We start from the raw sequence: 18,925 nt of genomic DNA, 5'->3' as shown, positions 1-18,925 counted from the left end.
CTAAGAACCATAACGCAGGTTCTCATGGGGTTATATTTGTCGTGAGGGCTTTGCACCGACTGAGGTGCAAAGAAAAGCAGATTTTTACGCTTTCTCGTCATGAGTCAACGTTTTTTGTCAAGACAGAATCTAAAGATGGCGTCACCTAGTTGGATCGTGGAAAGGGGGGGAACCAAGTTGAACTTTTAGGCTGTTGCAGGGCTCATTTGGAAAGTTTTGTGGTTTTGTCAGAAGCTGAGGGGCTGCCTTGTCATGTCACGGAGGTGGGAGGATGCTTAGGTTATTTGACAGTGCAGATCAGCAGAAGGAAGTGTCTCTTTATACCATGCATGTGAAAGAAAAGAAGGTAAACGCCCTGTAGGAAGACTGTGTCATGGGGGTATGAAGGCCCCTGGGATCAGAATACGTTTGGAGAGAACGGTCGCACAGTGACTGAAGAGGAAGAGCTGAGGGAACCCTTTCCTTTAGGCCAAAAATGTTTGTCCTTCCTGTCAAGTATCAAGCATTATTGTTAGTGTTTGGCTGTGTGACAGGCTGGGGGATACATTATATTCAGAGCTGTGTCATCTTTCTACACAGTTATTATGTGACACAAAAACTTTGTGCTTGGAAGACCAAAGAAGACCAAGTTGTCCACCTACAAGACGTGCAAAAACAAGACTAGGGCCTTTTGGATCTTTCAGACTTTATAAAATGTTTGCAAGATAATTGATTTTGTCCCTTTGAGAGAGGAGTATGTAATCCCTCAGGAATGTGGTGTGCACAATGTCAATATTTTCACTTCCCACACTGACTCACGCACACACACGTGCAAAATGTGACACATTTCCTTATAAAGGCATATATCTAAGTGTCCTGATCTATTTCTTGGAGTTATCGCAAATCAATAGTTTATGATGCAATCATTTAACAGAATCATTGCGCAGACATTTTCATTTTTACAACTTCACAGTACAATATCCAGTCTTAAGTCGTATCGCTCGGCCTCCGTCTGTGAATGCAAGCATTGTGCAAACAACTCCTGCGACTTCCTCATTCAGTTTTGTGGTTTCTGACTGACAAAGCATCCCCCATTTATGCTGCTCTTGTCATTTGCTGGCTGCCTTCATTTTTGATCGCAGCTCACTGAGGCAGCAGCGATGGCAGGCGTGACTGCTTTGCCGCTTCAGCAGTTCATTGCATCGTTGGACGACACTTGTCTGCCTAAAATTCTACAAGTTTGCTCTGGAGTGTACTTCCAAGGTAGGCCTTTATCACTTGATTCAGTGTGAATTGAGATTGTGAGTGTAGATGAGGATAGAGCCCAAGTGATTCGAGGTTATCTGAAAAGGTTACGTGTCTGGATGTCTGTATTGTTTCTGTATCTAGCGCATACATTTATATCTATAAAGTATACATGTTTTCTTGTTTTCCAGTACATAAATGAAGATTGTGTCCCAGTTATATAGATCGTTACATGTTTAGGTTTCTGTATTAATCCCAAATCACAGGTTATTGTGTCCAAATAATACTGTACTTAGAAGTATTTTGTATCTGAGTACGTAAGATTGTGTTCCAGTTAAGAGAAACAAGAACTGATGTGATTCATGCTCGATATATTCGATCATTGCTGAATGTTGATCTTGGTGTTTTGTTCCTTCTTTACTCAGCACACTTTATTTTATTACTTTCTCTTTCAGGCTCAATATATGAAATATCTGGAAGTGAAGTGTGCTTCTCTACTGGCGATCTCATAAAGGTCACTGGCCTTGAGCTGCTGTCAGTTTGCTGTGAAGACTTGAGCAACAATGTGCAGTTTGAGCTGCCTATCAACCACACAGGTCGGTCTGAGCTGTAGACAAGAATCTGATGAGAACAGCTGAGTTTGTCTCGTAGCTGACCACTGAAATTTGTTGCTGTCTCTCAGGCTTGTTCAAGGTTGTTCAGGATGAGATGCCGTTCAGCACAGTCGAGGAGATGATGAGCATGAGGCCTGTGGGCCTGGAGTCCTGCCTTCCCTTCACTTTCACCAGCCGCTCCAAGATGACCTTTGACAATGTCACACTGGGGGCCGGGAGAGCTTTGACAGTGCTCTCCATAGAGCGGCGAGAGGGTGAGGAGGATCGGTTGCGCTGCCACGTTCAAGGACAACAGGAAGTCTCTGCCGAAGTGTGTATCCCATTTTCTACACGCGGGGATTTCATTGAGTGTGAGAGCAAGGAGTGCTTCACGCTGCAGGAGATTATGTCCTCTCCCTGCCTGCGCAGTCGAAGGTTTCGCTTCGAAAACACCACCAAGTGTCAGCGTCCCCTCGACCTCAGTCCAATACACCAGGTCCACGCCGTCATGAACTGTGAGCAAAACCTACTTTTAAATTTTTATTAAAAGAGAGTTTTAAGTTATCTGCATCTTACATATGTAACAGTTATTCTTCTTACATATTAACACACATTTAACAATTAGATTACCCTGTAATTTGTGTGTAAATGAGCAGGGAATTCAATTTTTTATTTACTCAAGTACTGCTCTTCAATTTTCAAGTACTTGTACTTAAAGGATAAGTTCACCCAAGTTTCATAGTCCACAAAACAGCTCTGGAGCAAAAAATGTCTCATACAGCTCGCCCGCCGTAATCCAGTAGCTCATTGATAAAAAAAGAAGAAGTTATTAACACCCCTGATGAGAAGCTTCACTGCTACAGTGAAGACTTTGGCTTAGAAAAGGGTGTAAATAAAGTCTTTTCAAATCAATTTGGGATCTTGCTTTCAGTGACTTGGAGCCATTTTTGAGTGTTTTTCTTTTTAAACAAGTCCCCATCTGCTTCAGTTGTTTAGGAGAATGCTGCAACACTGTTTTGCAGTGCAGCGCCAGAAATGTTTTGTGGACTATGAAACTTCACCAGACTTTCCACTGGTATGGGGGTGAATAGTGTGAAAAAGTGTTTCCCTTTTATGCTTTTTTTAAAATATACATACGTCACTACAATTGAGAGGCAAACATTGAACGTTGGCCACTTTTATTTCCCAGTGAAGAGTTATTATGTGTGTGCAGATTAAGATTCTACATGATGATTTGTTACAGATTAAAGGGGCACTATGTCGTTTTTGGAGAAGAATTTTAATATTTAAAATATTAATGAGGTAATAATATGAACTCAGAGATGTGTATTTCCTTCCATAACTGAATTAACAAGCTGTTCTCAGAGGAAAATAAGGTTCCCAGAAGACTGTTTGAAGCTAGAAAGGTGGCAGGGTCCGCCATATATACACAAAGTGAATCAGTATGAAATTGTGTCGTCCTTTAAGGTCAGTTTGTTTATTCAGTTTATTCAGCCAAGAAAACAAAGAGAGTTTGTTTATTTAGTTTGTTTAGGCATAAAACAATCAGTCATTGAAGATCTTCCTCTTCTGATTAATATTCCTTCCCAAAAACTACATAGTGCTCCTTTAAATGACCCAGCGTTAAATGAATATCAATGCATCAGCAGTACAGTGGTTCTCAAACCGGGGGCACACCAGTGGTATGGAGGCAGCGCAGAGGAGTGTTACCAGAAACTACTTTTCACAGATAATAATCTAAAATTATAATGTTCCTTTAGCACGTTGATGTTTATTTCCACCTATGTCTAAAGAACTGCGCACACCAGGCACATTAGTCCACTGACAAGTGGTAAGGGGGCTGTTTTTACATGTGAGTTTCTCGCAGACCATGCATTCATTATTGCCTTCGGTCCATGTTAATGTGTCAAAGTGCAAGGAGCAAAAAATAAACTGATGTGCTGCTGCAGAGCTTTCGAAAAATGGTGGCTGAAATAAAATGCTGTAAGTACTCGACCAATCAGAAATGTTCAGGGCTGTGAGCCCCACCCCCAGACTTCTTTTATTTCTGGAGAGAGGGGACTTTTTGAGGAGTAAATTAATGACCCGGGACTTAATTTTGACCCTGGTTCCTGCAGTTGAAATGCTCTGAGATATTCCAAACATTGACACAAAGTGGAAAACGGGACTGTTACTGATGATTGAGAAAGTTTGTGGGGTGGGAGGCATGAACTGTTCTGGCTCCTGAGTGTGAGCGTGCCAGTAAAGATTTGAGAACCACTGATATAGTGTCATGTAACACTCACAGGTGCCATTTTCTGCATAAGTACTTTTACTTCTGAGTAAAGTACTGGTACACTTTGATGATGATAATATCGCTGTTTGTTTTTCTTGAATAAGATTTTAAATGCAGGAGATTTTTACATTATTTGTTGTATTGATTTTTTTAATTTATTTTTTACTGGCAATATACTTTTGAACATCTGGCAAAGGTTCTCATTTTTCAGTTCATTTCATTAAAGTGCCTCTACTCCACTTTCTAACATAATTTCTCTCATGTTTTTTGTACAGTGAGGAAGAATGTGATGAAGTTTCCGTCCAGCTTAGAGATGGATGTGGTGGATGTCACCGAGCTCTGTAAGGACGTGAAATTCGTGACCCCGCTCAGTCTGCCAGAGGTCCTCTCCCAGCCAGATGAATCCTTCCCTGCAGTGGTGAATATACTGGAAGGCCCGGACACTCGCTCTCTGTTCAAGTGCAGCTGGCTGCCAGAACTTAGCAAGAGCAGCCACCTGGTTTTCCACAGGACAGGAACCTCCGCCATGGTTTTATTATCCAGCTTGAAGAGCAGAAAGGCGCAGCAGTACTTCCTGGTTTCTCACCAATACGGTGGACGACTCCGGAGGCGGCCAAGAGAGTTTAATTCGGTGTACGAGCTCTATGTGGCGTCAATGCAGGCGCCGGGTCTGAAGGTCAGTGTGACAAGGAACTGTGAGGAAGTTGAGGAGGAGGGCCTGCCCGGCCTCAGTGTGGGGGACCAGCTGGAGGTTGTTCGCTGCGATAGGATCGAGTTGCCTTGTGAAAGCCACACTGCACAGAAGCAGACTGTCGAGGCCCTTTTGTGTCATCGTCTCCAAGATCCGGATGATGATGATGATGATGATGATGATGATGATGACGAAGAGGAAGTCAAGCAGGAGGAGGAGAAACAGGAAGTTTTTCTGCCTCTGTACATGACGGGTCACTTTGTGGAGGTGCTGAAAGATAACAAGAAGTACAGACTCAGGGACTTGGGGAAGGACTTTAGTTTGCCGCTGGATGTAAAAGTGGTGAGCCGTGATACAGAAGTGGAGACTGATCCATTGGCTGGGTTTGCGTGTCTCAGAATAGAGGCGGCTATGTTAGAGCCCATCATCCAGGCAAGCTTTCCACACAGGCCAGACCACTGTTTCGAGATCCCAACCCAGTGGCTTTCTATGTCCGTTGCTTTTACCACGGACCCCCTGCCATGGCCCAGTGGCTGTCCACCTAAGTGCCATGTGGACAGAGTTACTGAAGTGACTGACACCTTCTTTTATGAGTTCCGCAAACAGGAGTGCTCAGATGCAGCTCCTCCACCTCGGCCACCAAAGCGAAATCTGTCGTCTTCAGTGTCTTGCAAAATATCCTCGTCAAAAGCCTCAAAGAAATCATCCAAACATCGACCTGACAAGAGCACCCTGAGCAAAAAGGTCGCTGATCTGACTCTGAATAGCAAAAAAAGGCCTCCAGCTCCTCCACCTCCAGTGAGTATGGCTTTTCAGCATGCGTTATATTTCCCAGAGCTACTGTGGTTCAACTCTAACATGTATTCTCATCATGGGTCTGTAAAAAGTGTGACTGCATTTTCTCACTATGTCACTTTCAGGAAATAAACCGGTTAGAAGTATTGAAGTATGCAAAAACAAGATGTTTCCTCTTTTTATTGTGGTGAAAATGTCAGTTGTAGAACTGAATGTTTCTTCCTCTTCATCTTATCATGCAGGCTATTCTAGATGATCAGCCTCCGCCACTTGTACCCCGAAAGCACTCAGCGGGCGAAGCGACGTCAGGCAAGGCCCTGCCAAACACTTACGTGAGAATGGAGGAGTCAAAGAAGAAAGGTGAGGCTTTCTCTGTGGACTTTCCCGCTTCCTGCCCTGACTGTAGCACTCAGTACCAAGCCCATTTGTACCACTTCCTGTGTAAATATTTGAAAAAAAAAAAGAAGTCCCAAATAGTTAACCAAAAAAAGGTTAAGTAACTTATTAAAAACTGGGGCACTCTAGTTTTGTCACTCAAGCAGGAGCAAATAGGGCATTTGTTTGGGACTATTTTCAGTTGTGGATTAATACACATTTGGTGCTTGAGTAAAAAATACTTCTTACAGTTTCTTTGAGTCAATCCCACACACACACATACACACACACACACACACACACACACACTGTCCTGGTGCTATAAATACTTACTTAAGCACCAAATGTGTATTAATCCACAACTGAAAATAGACCCAAACAAATGCCCTATTTGCCCCTGCTTAAGTGACAATGCTAAAAGCTACAGTGCCCCTCTTTTTAATAAGTTACTTAGCCTTTGTATACACACACACACACACACACACACACACACACACACACATTTAACTTTAAGTTTACAAATATATTATTCTAAATGTTAATTATATGTCTTCTACGACTGACATCTTAACACTGTTTAAGTCGAGACTTCAAATAAGACCACTGGATTTTCTTCCTTTTCCTGCACTGCATATTATTTGTTCTTATTTTGAGTTTTTTTAAATAAAATGGTAAAAAAAAGAAAAAAAAAGAAAACATTTCTAATGAATGAACCGAACCCTTCTTCTTACAGCAGTGCCGCCGTGTGAAGTTGAGGCAGATGTGGACAGCGACCACGACTATGAGACCGTGGACGAGACTTTGCTGTCGATGATGAAGACAGCACAAGAGAATGTCATGTACTACTGAAACTGATGTTCTACTGCAGCAACAAAATATCACACGCGTGCGGTGGGAGCTGAGTTCACAGTTTGCAGTTTTTAAGCTCTGCCATCTTGAATGTTGTGCCGGTGTACCCAGGCATACTCTTGCATTGTGAGACATCCTTCATTTCTCGTTTAAACTCGTGGTTTTAATTTAACGCTGAAAATAAACTGGGTCAACGTAAGGTTAGATATTTAAGTCAAGTATGATATTCAACTATAAATTCCGACAATATATTGCAAATATATAAGGCTCTTTGAAGAGTTACAGCTTTTGCTCAGTAGTGACACAGTACAGAAGTGCGTTTTTATCAGACGCTCTACCAGCATGCACATGTACACTATGGCAAAAGCGTGGGGATGACATCATCCTTCATCACCCATCAGACACCACTGCTTCTCATGTGGTCAGCGAAACTCCCCTTTCTTCAATCATTCATCTCGCTAAGACCACTTTACTCTCTCCGAGACTGCAGGTGTCTTTATACATGCCACATACGGTATCCTCAAACTTTTATTGGTACTACTTACCCTAGTAGTATGTGTTGTTGTAGTATTTGTTGAAATATGAAAGTACCTACATACTTTTTGTTCAAACTTGTCAGCAAATAGTTGATCCAACCTTATGGTGGTTTTGGTTTAGTTTGGTTTGGTTTTAGTTTGTAGTTTTCCATATTATACCATTATATTGTGCAATTACAGTATGTAGCCTAATATGACACAGTAAATAGCCTTAAAAAGGACAAGTAAGTGCACATTTATAAGCTTTGCAAGGGTAATAATGGATTGTATTTGATTGTACAGGCATGTAATGTATGACAAACTTTTATAGCATATATGCAAACTCTAAACAAATGAGCTCAAACTAGTCTTTACTGGCAGACAAGTCTAAACCACAAAGACGACAAAATGCCCAGTGTGGCTTCTCGCGTGGCCAAGAATTACTTATGCTACCGTGCTACTTATGCTAGCAGAAGCAGAACTTCTAGCCGTTGCAGCAAACTGATGATCTGAGAGTACGAAAAGGTGCTAAACATTGTGTCAAACTATAAATACAGATGTATAGTTTACTTGTCATTGAATTAGCGGACTACTTTGCAATCGAGTACTTTGTATTGACATTTTCCCGTAGAAATGGTTTTGCATCTTTTCTTTTCTAAGAATGTGCAAGTTAATTTTGTGCACCATGTCCATTTCTTTTAAGGTTGTAACCATTATCTCAATCACAAACATACTGCAAGTAATTTTGCCTTGTAATGGCCTTTGTACTAAATATATTAATATTTTGTTAATAGCTTTTTACCATGTCAATTACTGGGACCCTATAGGCAGATTTGTTGTGTTGCTTGCATTTCTGCATCACGCCCACTCAACTGTGTTTGCAACAGATGGACAGCCAAGCGAAAACAAACATCTAATGTGACCCTGTATGAGAAGATGCTAAATTCAGTTTGTGGCATCTCGCAGCTTAAGGTGCGAAGACATGAAGTATTTCTGAACTTAACTCGTAATAAATGTGCATAAATTACTTGTTTGTTGTGTATGAGTACATTATGAAACTAAAGATATACTGGTAGATGACCCCACTGTGTTTAGTATAATCTTTTAATGTTAGCAGACTTAAGATACAAAGACAAAAATAAATTCACTAATTCCAAGTGTTTAAAATTACAAAATGCTTTACAAAAGAAGGGGGGGGGGGATACAGGACAACAGTATTTACTGCTAATGGGGGGGGGGGGGGCAGATACAGGGTAACAGTATTTACTGTTAACGACAGCTTCTTAAACAGCAACACCTTTGGGACGCACAAAGCAGAAGTAAGATAATGAATAAAGGATGTGTGAACCAATGTTCTCACAGCCCTGAACCATGTGCTTTTCAGTTAACATGAACCACAGTACCTAAAGATAGAAGGACTTAGGAGATTTTTCTCAGTCTTACGGAATTAACAAGGTCAGAAGAGTTTCCAGTTAGTTTTCAGTTAGAAAACCTGCACTACAGATTTGTATCAGCTTAAATCCACAAAAGTAACTCCAAAGGTGCTTGGAAGGTGAAGGTGTTTAATCATCATTGTCTGTAGATTTGTAGTGGTCTTCGTCGATGGTGGAAAAGATGTGACCTTCATTGCTTAGAAACTCCACTGCTTGCCTGTGAAGAGGACAAAGAAAAATATTAATAGTTAGTTTAAAGCACTAATTACTAGACTTTTTATATGAACCTCAAGCAATGCAAATAACACTTTTGAACTTGTTACACAGTCTGAGACTTCTGATTTTTACTATCTTTGACACATACACAACTGATATATTTGAGCAGCAGTGATTGGTCAATGGTGAGAAGATCAGCTGCCAACTGTTTTGATAATGATTCATAATTTCTCATTATAGTTATTATAAACAACACAAACAGAAGGTATTATTACACCAAGCAAAAACTGTTTCCATGTAGATATGGGATCCTGGGAAATTCTGGGTTGAGGCAGCATGCAACAGATCATTTTAAACATATTAAGCTAAGAATGATCTGTGGTATATCTGTGGTCAAGCCAGTTAAGGTTAACATTATGAGTCATAAGTAGAAGACAAATTAAGCCTTAGATGACATTAACTTGGCTGAGTTTCTGTTTCTTAAGCTGCACTGACAAATTCTTTGAGACCACATTGCATATCACACATTTAGTGCCAATGAGTCATCTCAATAAAGTCACCCAATGATATCAATAATTCAATGTTCTGCTTTTCAGCTCAGAGGGAGGGTTTTCTATGGTTGAACTATACTGTCCAAATTCACAAAAACAACCACAATGTAAATTTTGTTTTAAGAAAGATTATTCTTTTTTTAGGACTGGAGGCCGAATGTCTCTTACTTGATGACAGTCAGGCTTATGCCACTGAGTCTCTGCTTCAGGTCTTGGATACTGATGCCCTGTGCGTCTGGGCAGCTTCTTATCAAACTCAGCACCTTGAGAGAGGAACAATGAAATATTAAAACATGCACAAAAAAATCTTTGTGAAACCATGACTCCTTTCCCTGAGTAAGCTACTTTTACGTAATTCATATTCATAGAAAGGAGGGACAGGAAGTATGTGACTGTGGGTAATTTTTTGGTGCCTCTCTGTCTGTGCACATGTGAAAATATAGCTTCTGGTTTGAAAGGTCACTGACCAGTGTTAGGTCCAGTTTATGTTCGTGTCCACATTAATTTCTTAAAAGTTAAAAAGTCAGTGGATGTAATATTATGGCTTTTTTTTTGTTTTAAGTTTTAAAACAGATTTCATTGCAAAGTAAATAAATTAAAGGGGAAATTCTGGTATTTTTAAACCTGGGCCTTTCATTTACATGTTTGTATAAATTATTCATACTTATCAGCAGTTTTGGAACCTGTCCAGCTGATAGTACACAGCTGCAGTGTATTCCTTTGGGCTAACTCCGACCTTCAAAATTAAGTCCACTACAAGTGTTTGTTTCGTCACTGACAGGCCGAGGTTGTTATTTTAAGTCTCTGATGTTATGGAGACGAATTCCTACGGAAAGATTCTTAAACAAATGTGATCCCTTTTGTAACCAGAAGGTCTCGTTCGAGGAGAAGTCTCACTCTAAAATCTTGTACGTTGAGCGGTTACAGTTGTTGCCTCATCTAGATTGTCAAAATCAGTTAGTCGAGTCGGAGTTACCCCAAAGGATTACGCTGCGATTGCAGCTGTGTCGTGGCTGCCAGCATGAATCATGCACACAGCCAAACATGTAAATATAGGACCTGGTTTTAAAATCCCCCAGAATTCCCCTTTTCCATAAAAGTCTATTTATTAATCATAGAATATTTTGGCTCACCTGATTCTGGTTTGCGCTTAACCCATTGTTAGTCATGTCGTTAGCTCCTTCATAGCTCCCTCCCTTGTTATCCATGCCCGACCGCGACATGGGGGTATCGTTACCGCTCATTCTTCCCCCAACACCACCAGACTGAAAGAGAAACAAAACTGTTTTGACACATTTACTGGTAATGGCACACAGTACATCCTTGAACGTAAGTACTTAGAAATGTGACTACAGCATCTTCTGAAATGGGAACACATCAATGTCACATGCAGAAACCAGCTACAGTGTAGTCTTCTCAGAAAGGAGTTGACCGACATAATGTTAAGAATGTTCACATTGATGTGGTGTTGCCAGTTTGTAAGTGATGGCATGTATACAAACTAAAATGAGGCATCCTTTTGTCACATACATCAGAGCTAGAAGCAAACTTGACTTCCATGCACAAAGGCTGCCGAGGTTAACGCCAATATTTCTCACCATGCTCTGAGGTTTGCCGAGTGCCATGTGTGCTTGGACAACCTCCAGCATGTGTGAGGTAATTTCATTCATGTCCTCCAAGGGCCTGACGCTGAACGCCACAACAGATCTGTGGTTCTGAGACAGAAAGACAAATAACCCTGGCACTTAGTCAGTGTGATACTGCTGAAAGCACAGAGGAACTTCAGGGGTGAGACTTCTCCAAAAAACCTCCTCATACTGTGTATTTCCAGAAACAAAACAAAAACTATGTTGGTCAGTGTCAAATGGAACAAGTAATTTCAGACAAATGGCACGTCAAATCACATGTGCTATCAAACTGAAGAACACCTTCAAAACTCAAAACATTCAGAGTACAACATGCTTTATCATTGTATCTACCAGCAACTTTAAAATTCACATGGGCATGCAACCTTGCCAAGATCATAGTGCTAAACTTCTCTTTGTGTCTGGGTAGTGTGGAGAGGATTTCAGAACAATAACTCACCTGAAAAGAGCGCAGATTGCCAGAAACTTTGACGTATGTGCCTGGAGGCAGGACGGTGCTGTCCACACCGGGGTCCTATACAAACCAAAACAACAGTGTTACCAAATAAAGATATGCCTTTGCTTCTGAAAAGGAATAAGATCAGATACTTTAAGACTTTTACTCAAATACTATTCGTATGGGTGACTTTCACTTTTACCAAAGTATTGTTTTACCATGATATCTTTAATTTTATTAAAGTATGACTTTTGGGGACTTTATACAACACTGCCTTGTGCGCTGATGTCTGTCATAACTATTGCATCCAATGATCTATGATGATGTGTTAACTGCCTACCGCAGAGAAAAAAAAGATTAACAGGTTTATAATAAAGATGAGGGTGAGAAGTGATATTCTTTGTTAACCAGAAATTATGGTCAGGAGCCCAACCTTTAAATGGCTTGGCCTCATTTTAACAGGAAACCACAAACAAGATGGCCTTCTCTGTATTAGGTTTTATTTACCACTTGTTTGTATTTTAAAGACACTTCTTCTCTCACTTGTGACTGAGATGAATACAACAGTCCACTATATAGAGATTGTTTGTGTAAAATCACATTCACTGACCTCTGTGTCTACCCACTGCTTCACATCCATGGGGGCACCTGTCATGTCATCGACCTTGTACTGGATGTTGGTCATGGATTTGTCTGTGCTCCTGATGACACCCACAATGGTAACCTATGACACAAAACATGAAGCGTTATCCAACGGTGAACTCAAGGAATTAAAACATCCTTAATAAAAGGATGTCAAATGTGCTGCATGTCTTGAGTTACTACATGTGGTATCAAACAATTAACATCTTTCATTTTCTTCAGGAAAAATAGTTAATCAATGCAGGTTGTGGTTTTTGGGGGCAATATTCTTCTTATTCCCATAATACCCAATTGTCATTTTTCATTGTGTCGCTGTTAACACCCTGTTGAGCAACTTGAAATTTCCCACGTATTTAGGCCTGACAGAGAGAAACTTCACTGGGAGGTTGTAACTTGCACAAAAGCTAAAAAAAAAGTCCCTTATAGATTATGCCCAACTTTGTGCTGTAACGAGCAGCTGATTAATTGAACCACAGAAATCTAATCCGAAAACTAGGGATGCTACGAACAATGTTTTTCATCACTGATTAATCTGATTATTTTCATGATAGCACCAATGCCAAGATTATGTATTCATATTGTATTTTTATCCAGCCTACATTCCAAAACTACAACATATTCTGTGCCATCAAGGGAAAAAAACTAATAAACCCTCACATTTGAGAAACTAAAACTTTTTAATGTTGGCGTTTTTAGCTTGTGAAATTACTGCAATGATCATGGGCGTAGGAAACATTTAAAATGTGGTTGGGACAATTTGATCAGAGGTTTCGGGGTTCTCCCTGAGACTTTTTGTGTATTTGGCATATCATGTATTCTGGTGCATTTCAACAGGTGTTTTTTCTCAAACAATAATGCCAGCAGATTACAGCTGTTTCTTTTTGATTATAGTTGTAAATTGAATATCGTTGGGTTTAAGACAAAACAGGCAATTTGAAAGACATCATCAGGGAAGTTGTGATTAGTGTCCTTCACCACTTTCTAACATATTTTCTGTCATGCCCCCTGAAGAAGCCAAAAAATATGTACAGATCAACTGATAATTTCAAAAGGCATCAGTTACAGCCCAAGTGCAATTTCATAACTAGACATGACTAAGAGTTATTTTCATGTTCTGCCACCTCATTTTGCTTCAGCTTACCTGGGCAACTTCCACATCTCCTACTTTGAAGGCCTCATCAGCCTGGGAGGCAGACATCATCTGTGACACTGTGCAGGGGATAATCTGATTGGCACGGGCTCTCTGCAAAACAAACACACACACAGGTTGGCTGCTGTGCCTTACCAACTGTCTGCCTGTATTTCAGTAACGTTAATCATAAATATCTGCACACATGTGTGAATAGGGAGGAGGGAATAAGATGATCACAGTTTGGTAAACTTAATACATTTAAATGAGAGTGCACTTGTAAGGAATATGTGGCTTTACTTATGTTTAACTCAGTTTTATTGTCTTACATCTGTTTTAGGTTTCCAGTGATTTATAAATAAGTCAGACTTCAGTACAAACCCCTTTCTTCTCTCCTCCCTGGGATAAGGACGGTGATGCAAACCCTCCAGGAGACTGAGTGTAACCTCCAACCGTGCTCGAGTCATTGTACCCTCCTGAAACGCAAAATGGCAGTGACAGCTGCGATGAGGAGACGTTTATCCTCCATGCTAACCACTTAAAAACACACAGTTTCACCAACTGACGTTAACATCAGAGACACAACAACAGAGAGGCAAGTAGTCAAGCTAACGTTAGCCGCAGCCACAACAAGTCAACACGCTGACCCGACAACTTTATGAACACAACAGTGTGAATGCTAAACTCACCCTGATTCCACATGTCGGCACCTTGTTGATGAGTTAGTCAAATAAAGTGTTAAACGTAAATGACACAGCGGGACAGGGACAACAGCCGCAAGTTGTATTGTACGCTTCTTCCTTGTGTAGTCTCGCGCGCTAAACTCAATGTACAACGCATGCGCGTAGCAGAAGTCCCGCGAAAGCTACACAGAGGGTTACATGACTTTTAAGCCCTAAATTTCGCTTGTCAGGCAGTCCGTACTCTCTTGTCGCTACAATTAGCGACTCAAACTCACAACGATGGTCATATGCATATACGTTGTCTTCAACTGACCCAAAATGTAGGCTCGTAAAGCTTATTAGGGGCGGTTCACGGAGAAAGAGAAATAGTGCCTGAAAGGCCTTGATCAGGGCAAAAGCATCAGGGACCAGAGCAACAGCCTTTGCTGCCTTCACGTCCTGTTGGAAACATTACGCGCACAGATGTCCCACTGTGCTGCATTCACGGCAGCTGTTGTGAACGTTATGATAATGTCGTTATCCTCACAGACCCAATGTCTCAAACAGCAAAAGGCATATGAATCAATGTATATTTATAAAATAACCGCAGGTATAATCCTCAATCTTAAACGATTTGGGAATTATTAAAATGTCCACCTAAGTTCTACTTTTTAATGTTGTGTTGCTTGATTGACATCTGACTGTCACAATTCAACTGTAAGGAAAAGACAAATGCTTCCTGTAGCAATTTTAAAGAAATCAATTGTCTACAGTTCTTCTACAGGAAGTACGAGCATCACTCGAAGGCAGCATACGCAACTGTTCTGCCTTTTTATATTCAAAGATATTTTACATTAAAATGTATTGGAAACATTTACACACCAAGTGAACTGCAAAAGTGGGTTAAACTGATTTTATTTTTAATCTACGTAGGGGGAAAAAATATGCAGGGATTTGGCACTCGAGTACCCGGAGTGATGATGCCTTTTTTGGCAATATCAAATCTGTGGCCTATAAATAGCCTACACATTGTCTATTACACTGTTGCAGTCTCTGTTTTAAATCTTTCCACATGATAGAGTTGTTTTGCCACAGCCTGTTTACTCTACAGTACTTTTGTTTTGGGCCTGCTGCCAAAACTCTGTTAATACAGCGTTTACTTCTTCTTTTAATTAAAGAAATTGTAGGATTGGACTTCTCTATTATGTGTAGCACATGTTAGGCTATCAAAGGTAGGCTGTCAATCATTGTTTAATATTTGAAATTTGAACAATAGAGGGAACTCGCAGAGACACGGGCCACCTCCAGGTCAAAGACGCGTCAGGAAAAGCTGTATCTTATCTCGCTTTGCCCTTTATAGACTTACCTCTTAAACCTGGACCTGACTTCTGTCTGATGTTTCTTTTCTTCAAAGACCTCGACATGTTCACGTTCAGGCTGATACTCTCTTATCTGCTTTTCAAAGAGGTTCCTGCGCTGTCAGGTAAGAATTCAAAATACCATATTGTAGTGTACAACTTTACGATATGTCTCTTAAAGAACTCATTTCCGTGCGTAATTACGCATCGTTTTTTATCCAGGGAGCTTCTGGCACATCACGGATCAGCACTGGGACCCGACATACAAACTGACAGATAATGCTGAACTTGTGTGCGCGTCAAGCGGTAAACGACCTGCAGCCAATGCGGGGAAGTTTGGAGACTATGTTTGTGACTCGCCGTGGCACCTTATTAACTCCTCTGTGTATGCCATGAAGGATATTCTGCCAGATCCGGACTTCATCGTATGGACAGGGTATGTGCTTTAAGGCTGACTGTAATTTTTTTATGAACCATGCTGGCTTTTTGAGTCCCAAGTCCATCATCAGAGAGACAAATGCTTGCTTCATAATCATTGTTTAAATGTTTTTTAAAAAGAGATATCATGCGTTAGGGACACAGCTTGGAACTAATTCTCCCACTGAGATGACACTGCCTGTAACTATACTCTTACTCTACCTTAGTGAGCCCTCTAACTGTGGGGCCCAAGAAATCATCACTTCCCCCCTCAATTTGTTTTGCTATTTGTTTTGCTTCTCAGAGATGACACACCACATGTGCCCAATGAGGATCTGGGAGAAGAAGCAGTGCTCAACATAATCAGCAACCTCACCCACATTCTAAACCAGGTTTTCCCAAGTGAGTGGAGGAAAGAACATTGGACATTTTGTATCCGCTGTATTGTTGTAGCGTCGATTAATTCATATTAAATGAAAGAAATCTTTACATTCCCTGCCTTCCTTAGACATTACAGTGTACTCTGCCCTCGGCAACCATGACTACCACCCTAAGAGTCAGCTTCCTGCAGCCCCAAACCACATGTATGACCGGATAGCAGTAATGTGGCAGGACTGGCTGGATCCAGAGTCCCAAAAAACATTTAAAAAAGGTGAACAGAGCCTCCTGTGATACTTTCAGATTCATTCTTTTGACATCAACACAATTTGCTTCCTACGTATCAGTAAATCACCCTGTGACACAAATTGCTTATAATACACAAATTATTTATTTGTCTCATAAATATTCTGCAATTGTATTCTTTCCATAGGTGGATATTACACAGAAAAGCTGCTGAATCGAACAGGCTTCAGGATGCTGGTGCTCAACACAAATCTCTACTATGACCAGAACAAGCTTACCCAGAATATGGAAGACCCAGCGGATCAGTTTAGCTGGGCAGATCAGGTTCTTACAGAGGCTGCCAACAACAAAGAAAAGGCAAAGCATCTTGTCTTCTTTTTAAATTTGCTGTCATGTTTAAACTGCAACCTACAGGGGAATGAGCGCAAGAATAAATACCTCATTCCTCTTTTTAACACTGGTTACCAGGGTAAACAGGAAGAATACTTTCAGTTTACATCCCCAGTATTAGTAATTATTTCATGGAAAACTTTCACAACCAGTCTCTGACCCTTGGCAGAGTTTTTCGACCTGAATTAACCCATGCCTTGCAAACACGTGAGCTGCTAACTCTGCAATGGTTTCCCCACCAGGTGTACATCATCGGCCATGTCCCTCCAGGTGTCTTTGAGAAGAAGAGAAGTAAACCGTGGTTCACGCCTTCATTCAACAAGCGATACATGGATTTAATTCAGAAGCACCATTCAGTCATACTTGGACAGTTCTTTGGCCATCATCACACCGATAGCTTCAGAATGTTCTACAACGCAGGTGAGGCCGGACTGTTGTGATACTACTGCTGTTACTAAAGCTTGGTGACTGGATGATTACTTAATTTATTTTTATTTTTCAAACTCTGGACTGTGATGTGCAGTGATGCTTAAACCGACTGTCCCTGGTGTCTACAGTTATCAGACATTTTAATGTTTTAATTTTTAAAAGTAATTTGTGGACAAATTATCTTTTTCTCATTTAAGCCTCGTGGGAAAGTGTAAAGGAAAGCAGTTTATATGTGGTCCCGTGCGGAGGTTTAAACATTTGTAACATCAGAAATGTGGAATGTCAAACAGAAGAACTTGACTAATTTTGAAAAAAAATAATTAAATGATTAAGGCCTAATATTTATAAAACTGAACTTAAAAGGACCTGCTGATGCCCTGAGTCCTGTCTTATCTATTATTACCTTCGACACATGATACTGTGATAATCAGAAGTGATGTTTTCCACAGGCTCTCCTATCAGTACAATGTTCCTCAGCCCAGGTGTAACACCGTGGAAAACAACACTTCCTGGAGTTGATGACGGAGCCAACAACCCTGGGATCCGTGTCTTTGAATATGACACCCAAACCCTCCTGGTCAAAGTAAGTCAAGGCCAATTTGTTTAATTTCCATTAAGATATGTTCATGAGCCTTTCTAAGCTGCAATATATGCTCTAATCTGATGTGACACTCTCACAGAAGCGCTTAACACTTTGATTGTTCTAGTTTCTGTTTTCTAAACCACATGCTTGAACACACTCAGGATGTGGTCACCTATTACCTGAACCTCACTCAAGCTAACGCAGCTCGCGGACGCTGGGAGAAGGAGTATCGCCTCACAGAGAGCTTCAGAGTACCAGACGCTTCCCCAGCCTCCATGCATCAGGTTCTGGAGCGCATTGCTAAAGATGGCTGCTACCTACAGAAGTACTATGACTTTAACTCTGTCAGCTATGACCTGAAGGAGTGTGACGGTGACTGCCGTGTTGACCACGTGTGTGCAGCCAGAGAGGTAGACTTTGACGAGTATAAAGAGTGTCTGGTAAAAGAAGGGGCAGCTGCTATTTCCGGTGGGTTGCTGCCTGTCCTCTCTGTGGCTGTAAGTCTGGTGCTGGCCAATCGGTAATGATCATCTGATCGCAAAAAATGAAATTTAACATCACAAGCATTGTGGTAATGTAAATATTTTTTTTTTAACTGACAATATTTCACAGTCACGTTTTAAATTATATGACTTCCATGATGTGAGTCACGCACTAGATGTACTTAAGCAGGGAAAAAAGCAACCTTTGGCTTCAGCAATCTTGTGATTGGTGCGGCCTCTTTAACGTGGTTTATTGGTACTGGTTGAATATCTCATTTCCAGTCATTAGAGAAACTGTGTGGTAATCATGTGGCTCAAGAGAAAAAAGTACATTTTATTAAAATGTGATGTTCTGGGTCAAATTCAGACTTTTGTTAAATGTTTCTCTCCCTGAAGCTTTCCTTTCTGTTCTACTGTATCTATGTAATAAAACCGGAAATGTCTTAACAGTCGTTTATTAGCTGAATGCTTTTTTAACAGCAAGCATAAATGCCCTGTGAGTGCCAGTATTATCGCAACAGTAAATCTGCTGATTAACATCGATTGCACTTAAATGCCCATATAACTTATAGGAACAATTCAAGCTGTTACTAAACATATCAGATAAAGC

At 40.7% G+C, this 18,925-nt stretch overlaps 3 protein-coding genes across 5 annotated transcripts; 2 read left to right on the top strand and 1 right to left on the bottom strand.

The window, feature by feature from the left end:
* The first annotated feature begins 1,125 nt into the window (after positions 1 to 1,125).
* On the top strand, positions 1,126 to 8,329 carry themis2 (thymocyte selection associated family member 2). Of its 2 annotated transcripts, none has more exons than XM_084356814.1 (6): positions 1,126 to 1,242; positions 1,680 to 1,820; positions 1,907 to 2,332; positions 4,368 to 5,581; positions 5,821 to 5,938; positions 6,690 to 8,329. In XM_084356814.1, the coding sequence occupies exons 1-6, from the start codon at positions 1,140 to 1,142 to the stop codon at positions 6,800 to 6,802; spliced, it is 2,115 nt and encodes a 704-aa protein (XP_084212940.1). In that variant the 5' UTR covers positions 1,126 to 1,139; the 3' UTR covers positions 6,803 to 8,329. The 2 variants fall into 2 exon arrangements, with proteins under 2 accessions (XP_084212940.1, XP_084212939.1); XM_084356813.1 differs by having other exon boundaries at positions 6,687 to 8,329.
* Positions 8,330 to 8,403: 74 nt separating this feature from the next.
* Positions 8,404 to 14,203, bottom strand: rpa2 (replication protein A2). Its single transcript, XM_084358067.1, has 9 exons — positions 14,060 to 14,203; positions 13,752 to 13,846; positions 13,383 to 13,484; positions 12,210 to 12,323; positions 11,603 to 11,677; positions 11,116 to 11,232; positions 10,651 to 10,782; positions 9,686 to 9,780; positions 8,404 to 8,967 (listed from the first exon to the last, which is right to left on the bottom strand). The coding sequence occupies exons 1-9, from the start codon at positions 14,070 to 14,072 to the stop codon at positions 8,880 to 8,882; spliced, it is 831 nt and encodes a 276-aa protein (XP_084214193.1). The 5' UTR covers positions 14,073 to 14,203; the 3' UTR covers positions 8,404 to 8,879.
* A 920-nt stretch (positions 14,204 to 15,123) lies between these two features.
* smpdl3b (sphingomyelin phosphodiesterase acid like 3B) lies at positions 15,124 to 18,920 on the top strand. 2 transcript variants are annotated; one of them, XM_084358064.1, is made up of 9 exons: positions 15,124 to 15,264; positions 15,447 to 15,515; positions 15,613 to 15,826; positions 16,112 to 16,209; positions 16,316 to 16,459; positions 16,619 to 16,788; positions 17,064 to 17,241; positions 17,700 to 17,833; positions 17,995 to 18,920. In XM_084358064.1, exons 2-9 carry the CDS (start codon positions 15,455 to 15,457, stop codon positions 18,355 to 18,357), a joined length of 1,362 nt encoding a protein of 453 aa, XP_084214190.1. In that variant the 5' UTR covers positions 15,124 to 15,264; positions 15,447 to 15,454; the 3' UTR covers positions 18,358 to 18,920. The 2 variants fall into 2 exon arrangements, with proteins under 2 accessions (XP_084214190.1, XP_084214189.1); XM_084358063.1 differs by lacking the exon at positions 15,124 to 15,264 and having other exon boundaries at positions 15,406 to 15,515.
* The last annotated feature ends 5 nt before the right edge of the window (positions 18,921 to 18,925 follow it).

The sequence above is a fragment of the Pagrus pagrus genome, assembly GCF_965226575.1.
Source record: "Pagrus pagrus genome assembly, chromosome: 7".
In the NCBI taxonomy this organism is placed as follows: Eukaryota; Metazoa; Chordata; class Actinopteri; order Spariformes; family Sparidae; genus Pagrus; species Pagrus pagrus.
Note: the sequence above shows the minus strand (reverse complement) of the source record. Positions and strands in the feature narration are given on the sequence as shown.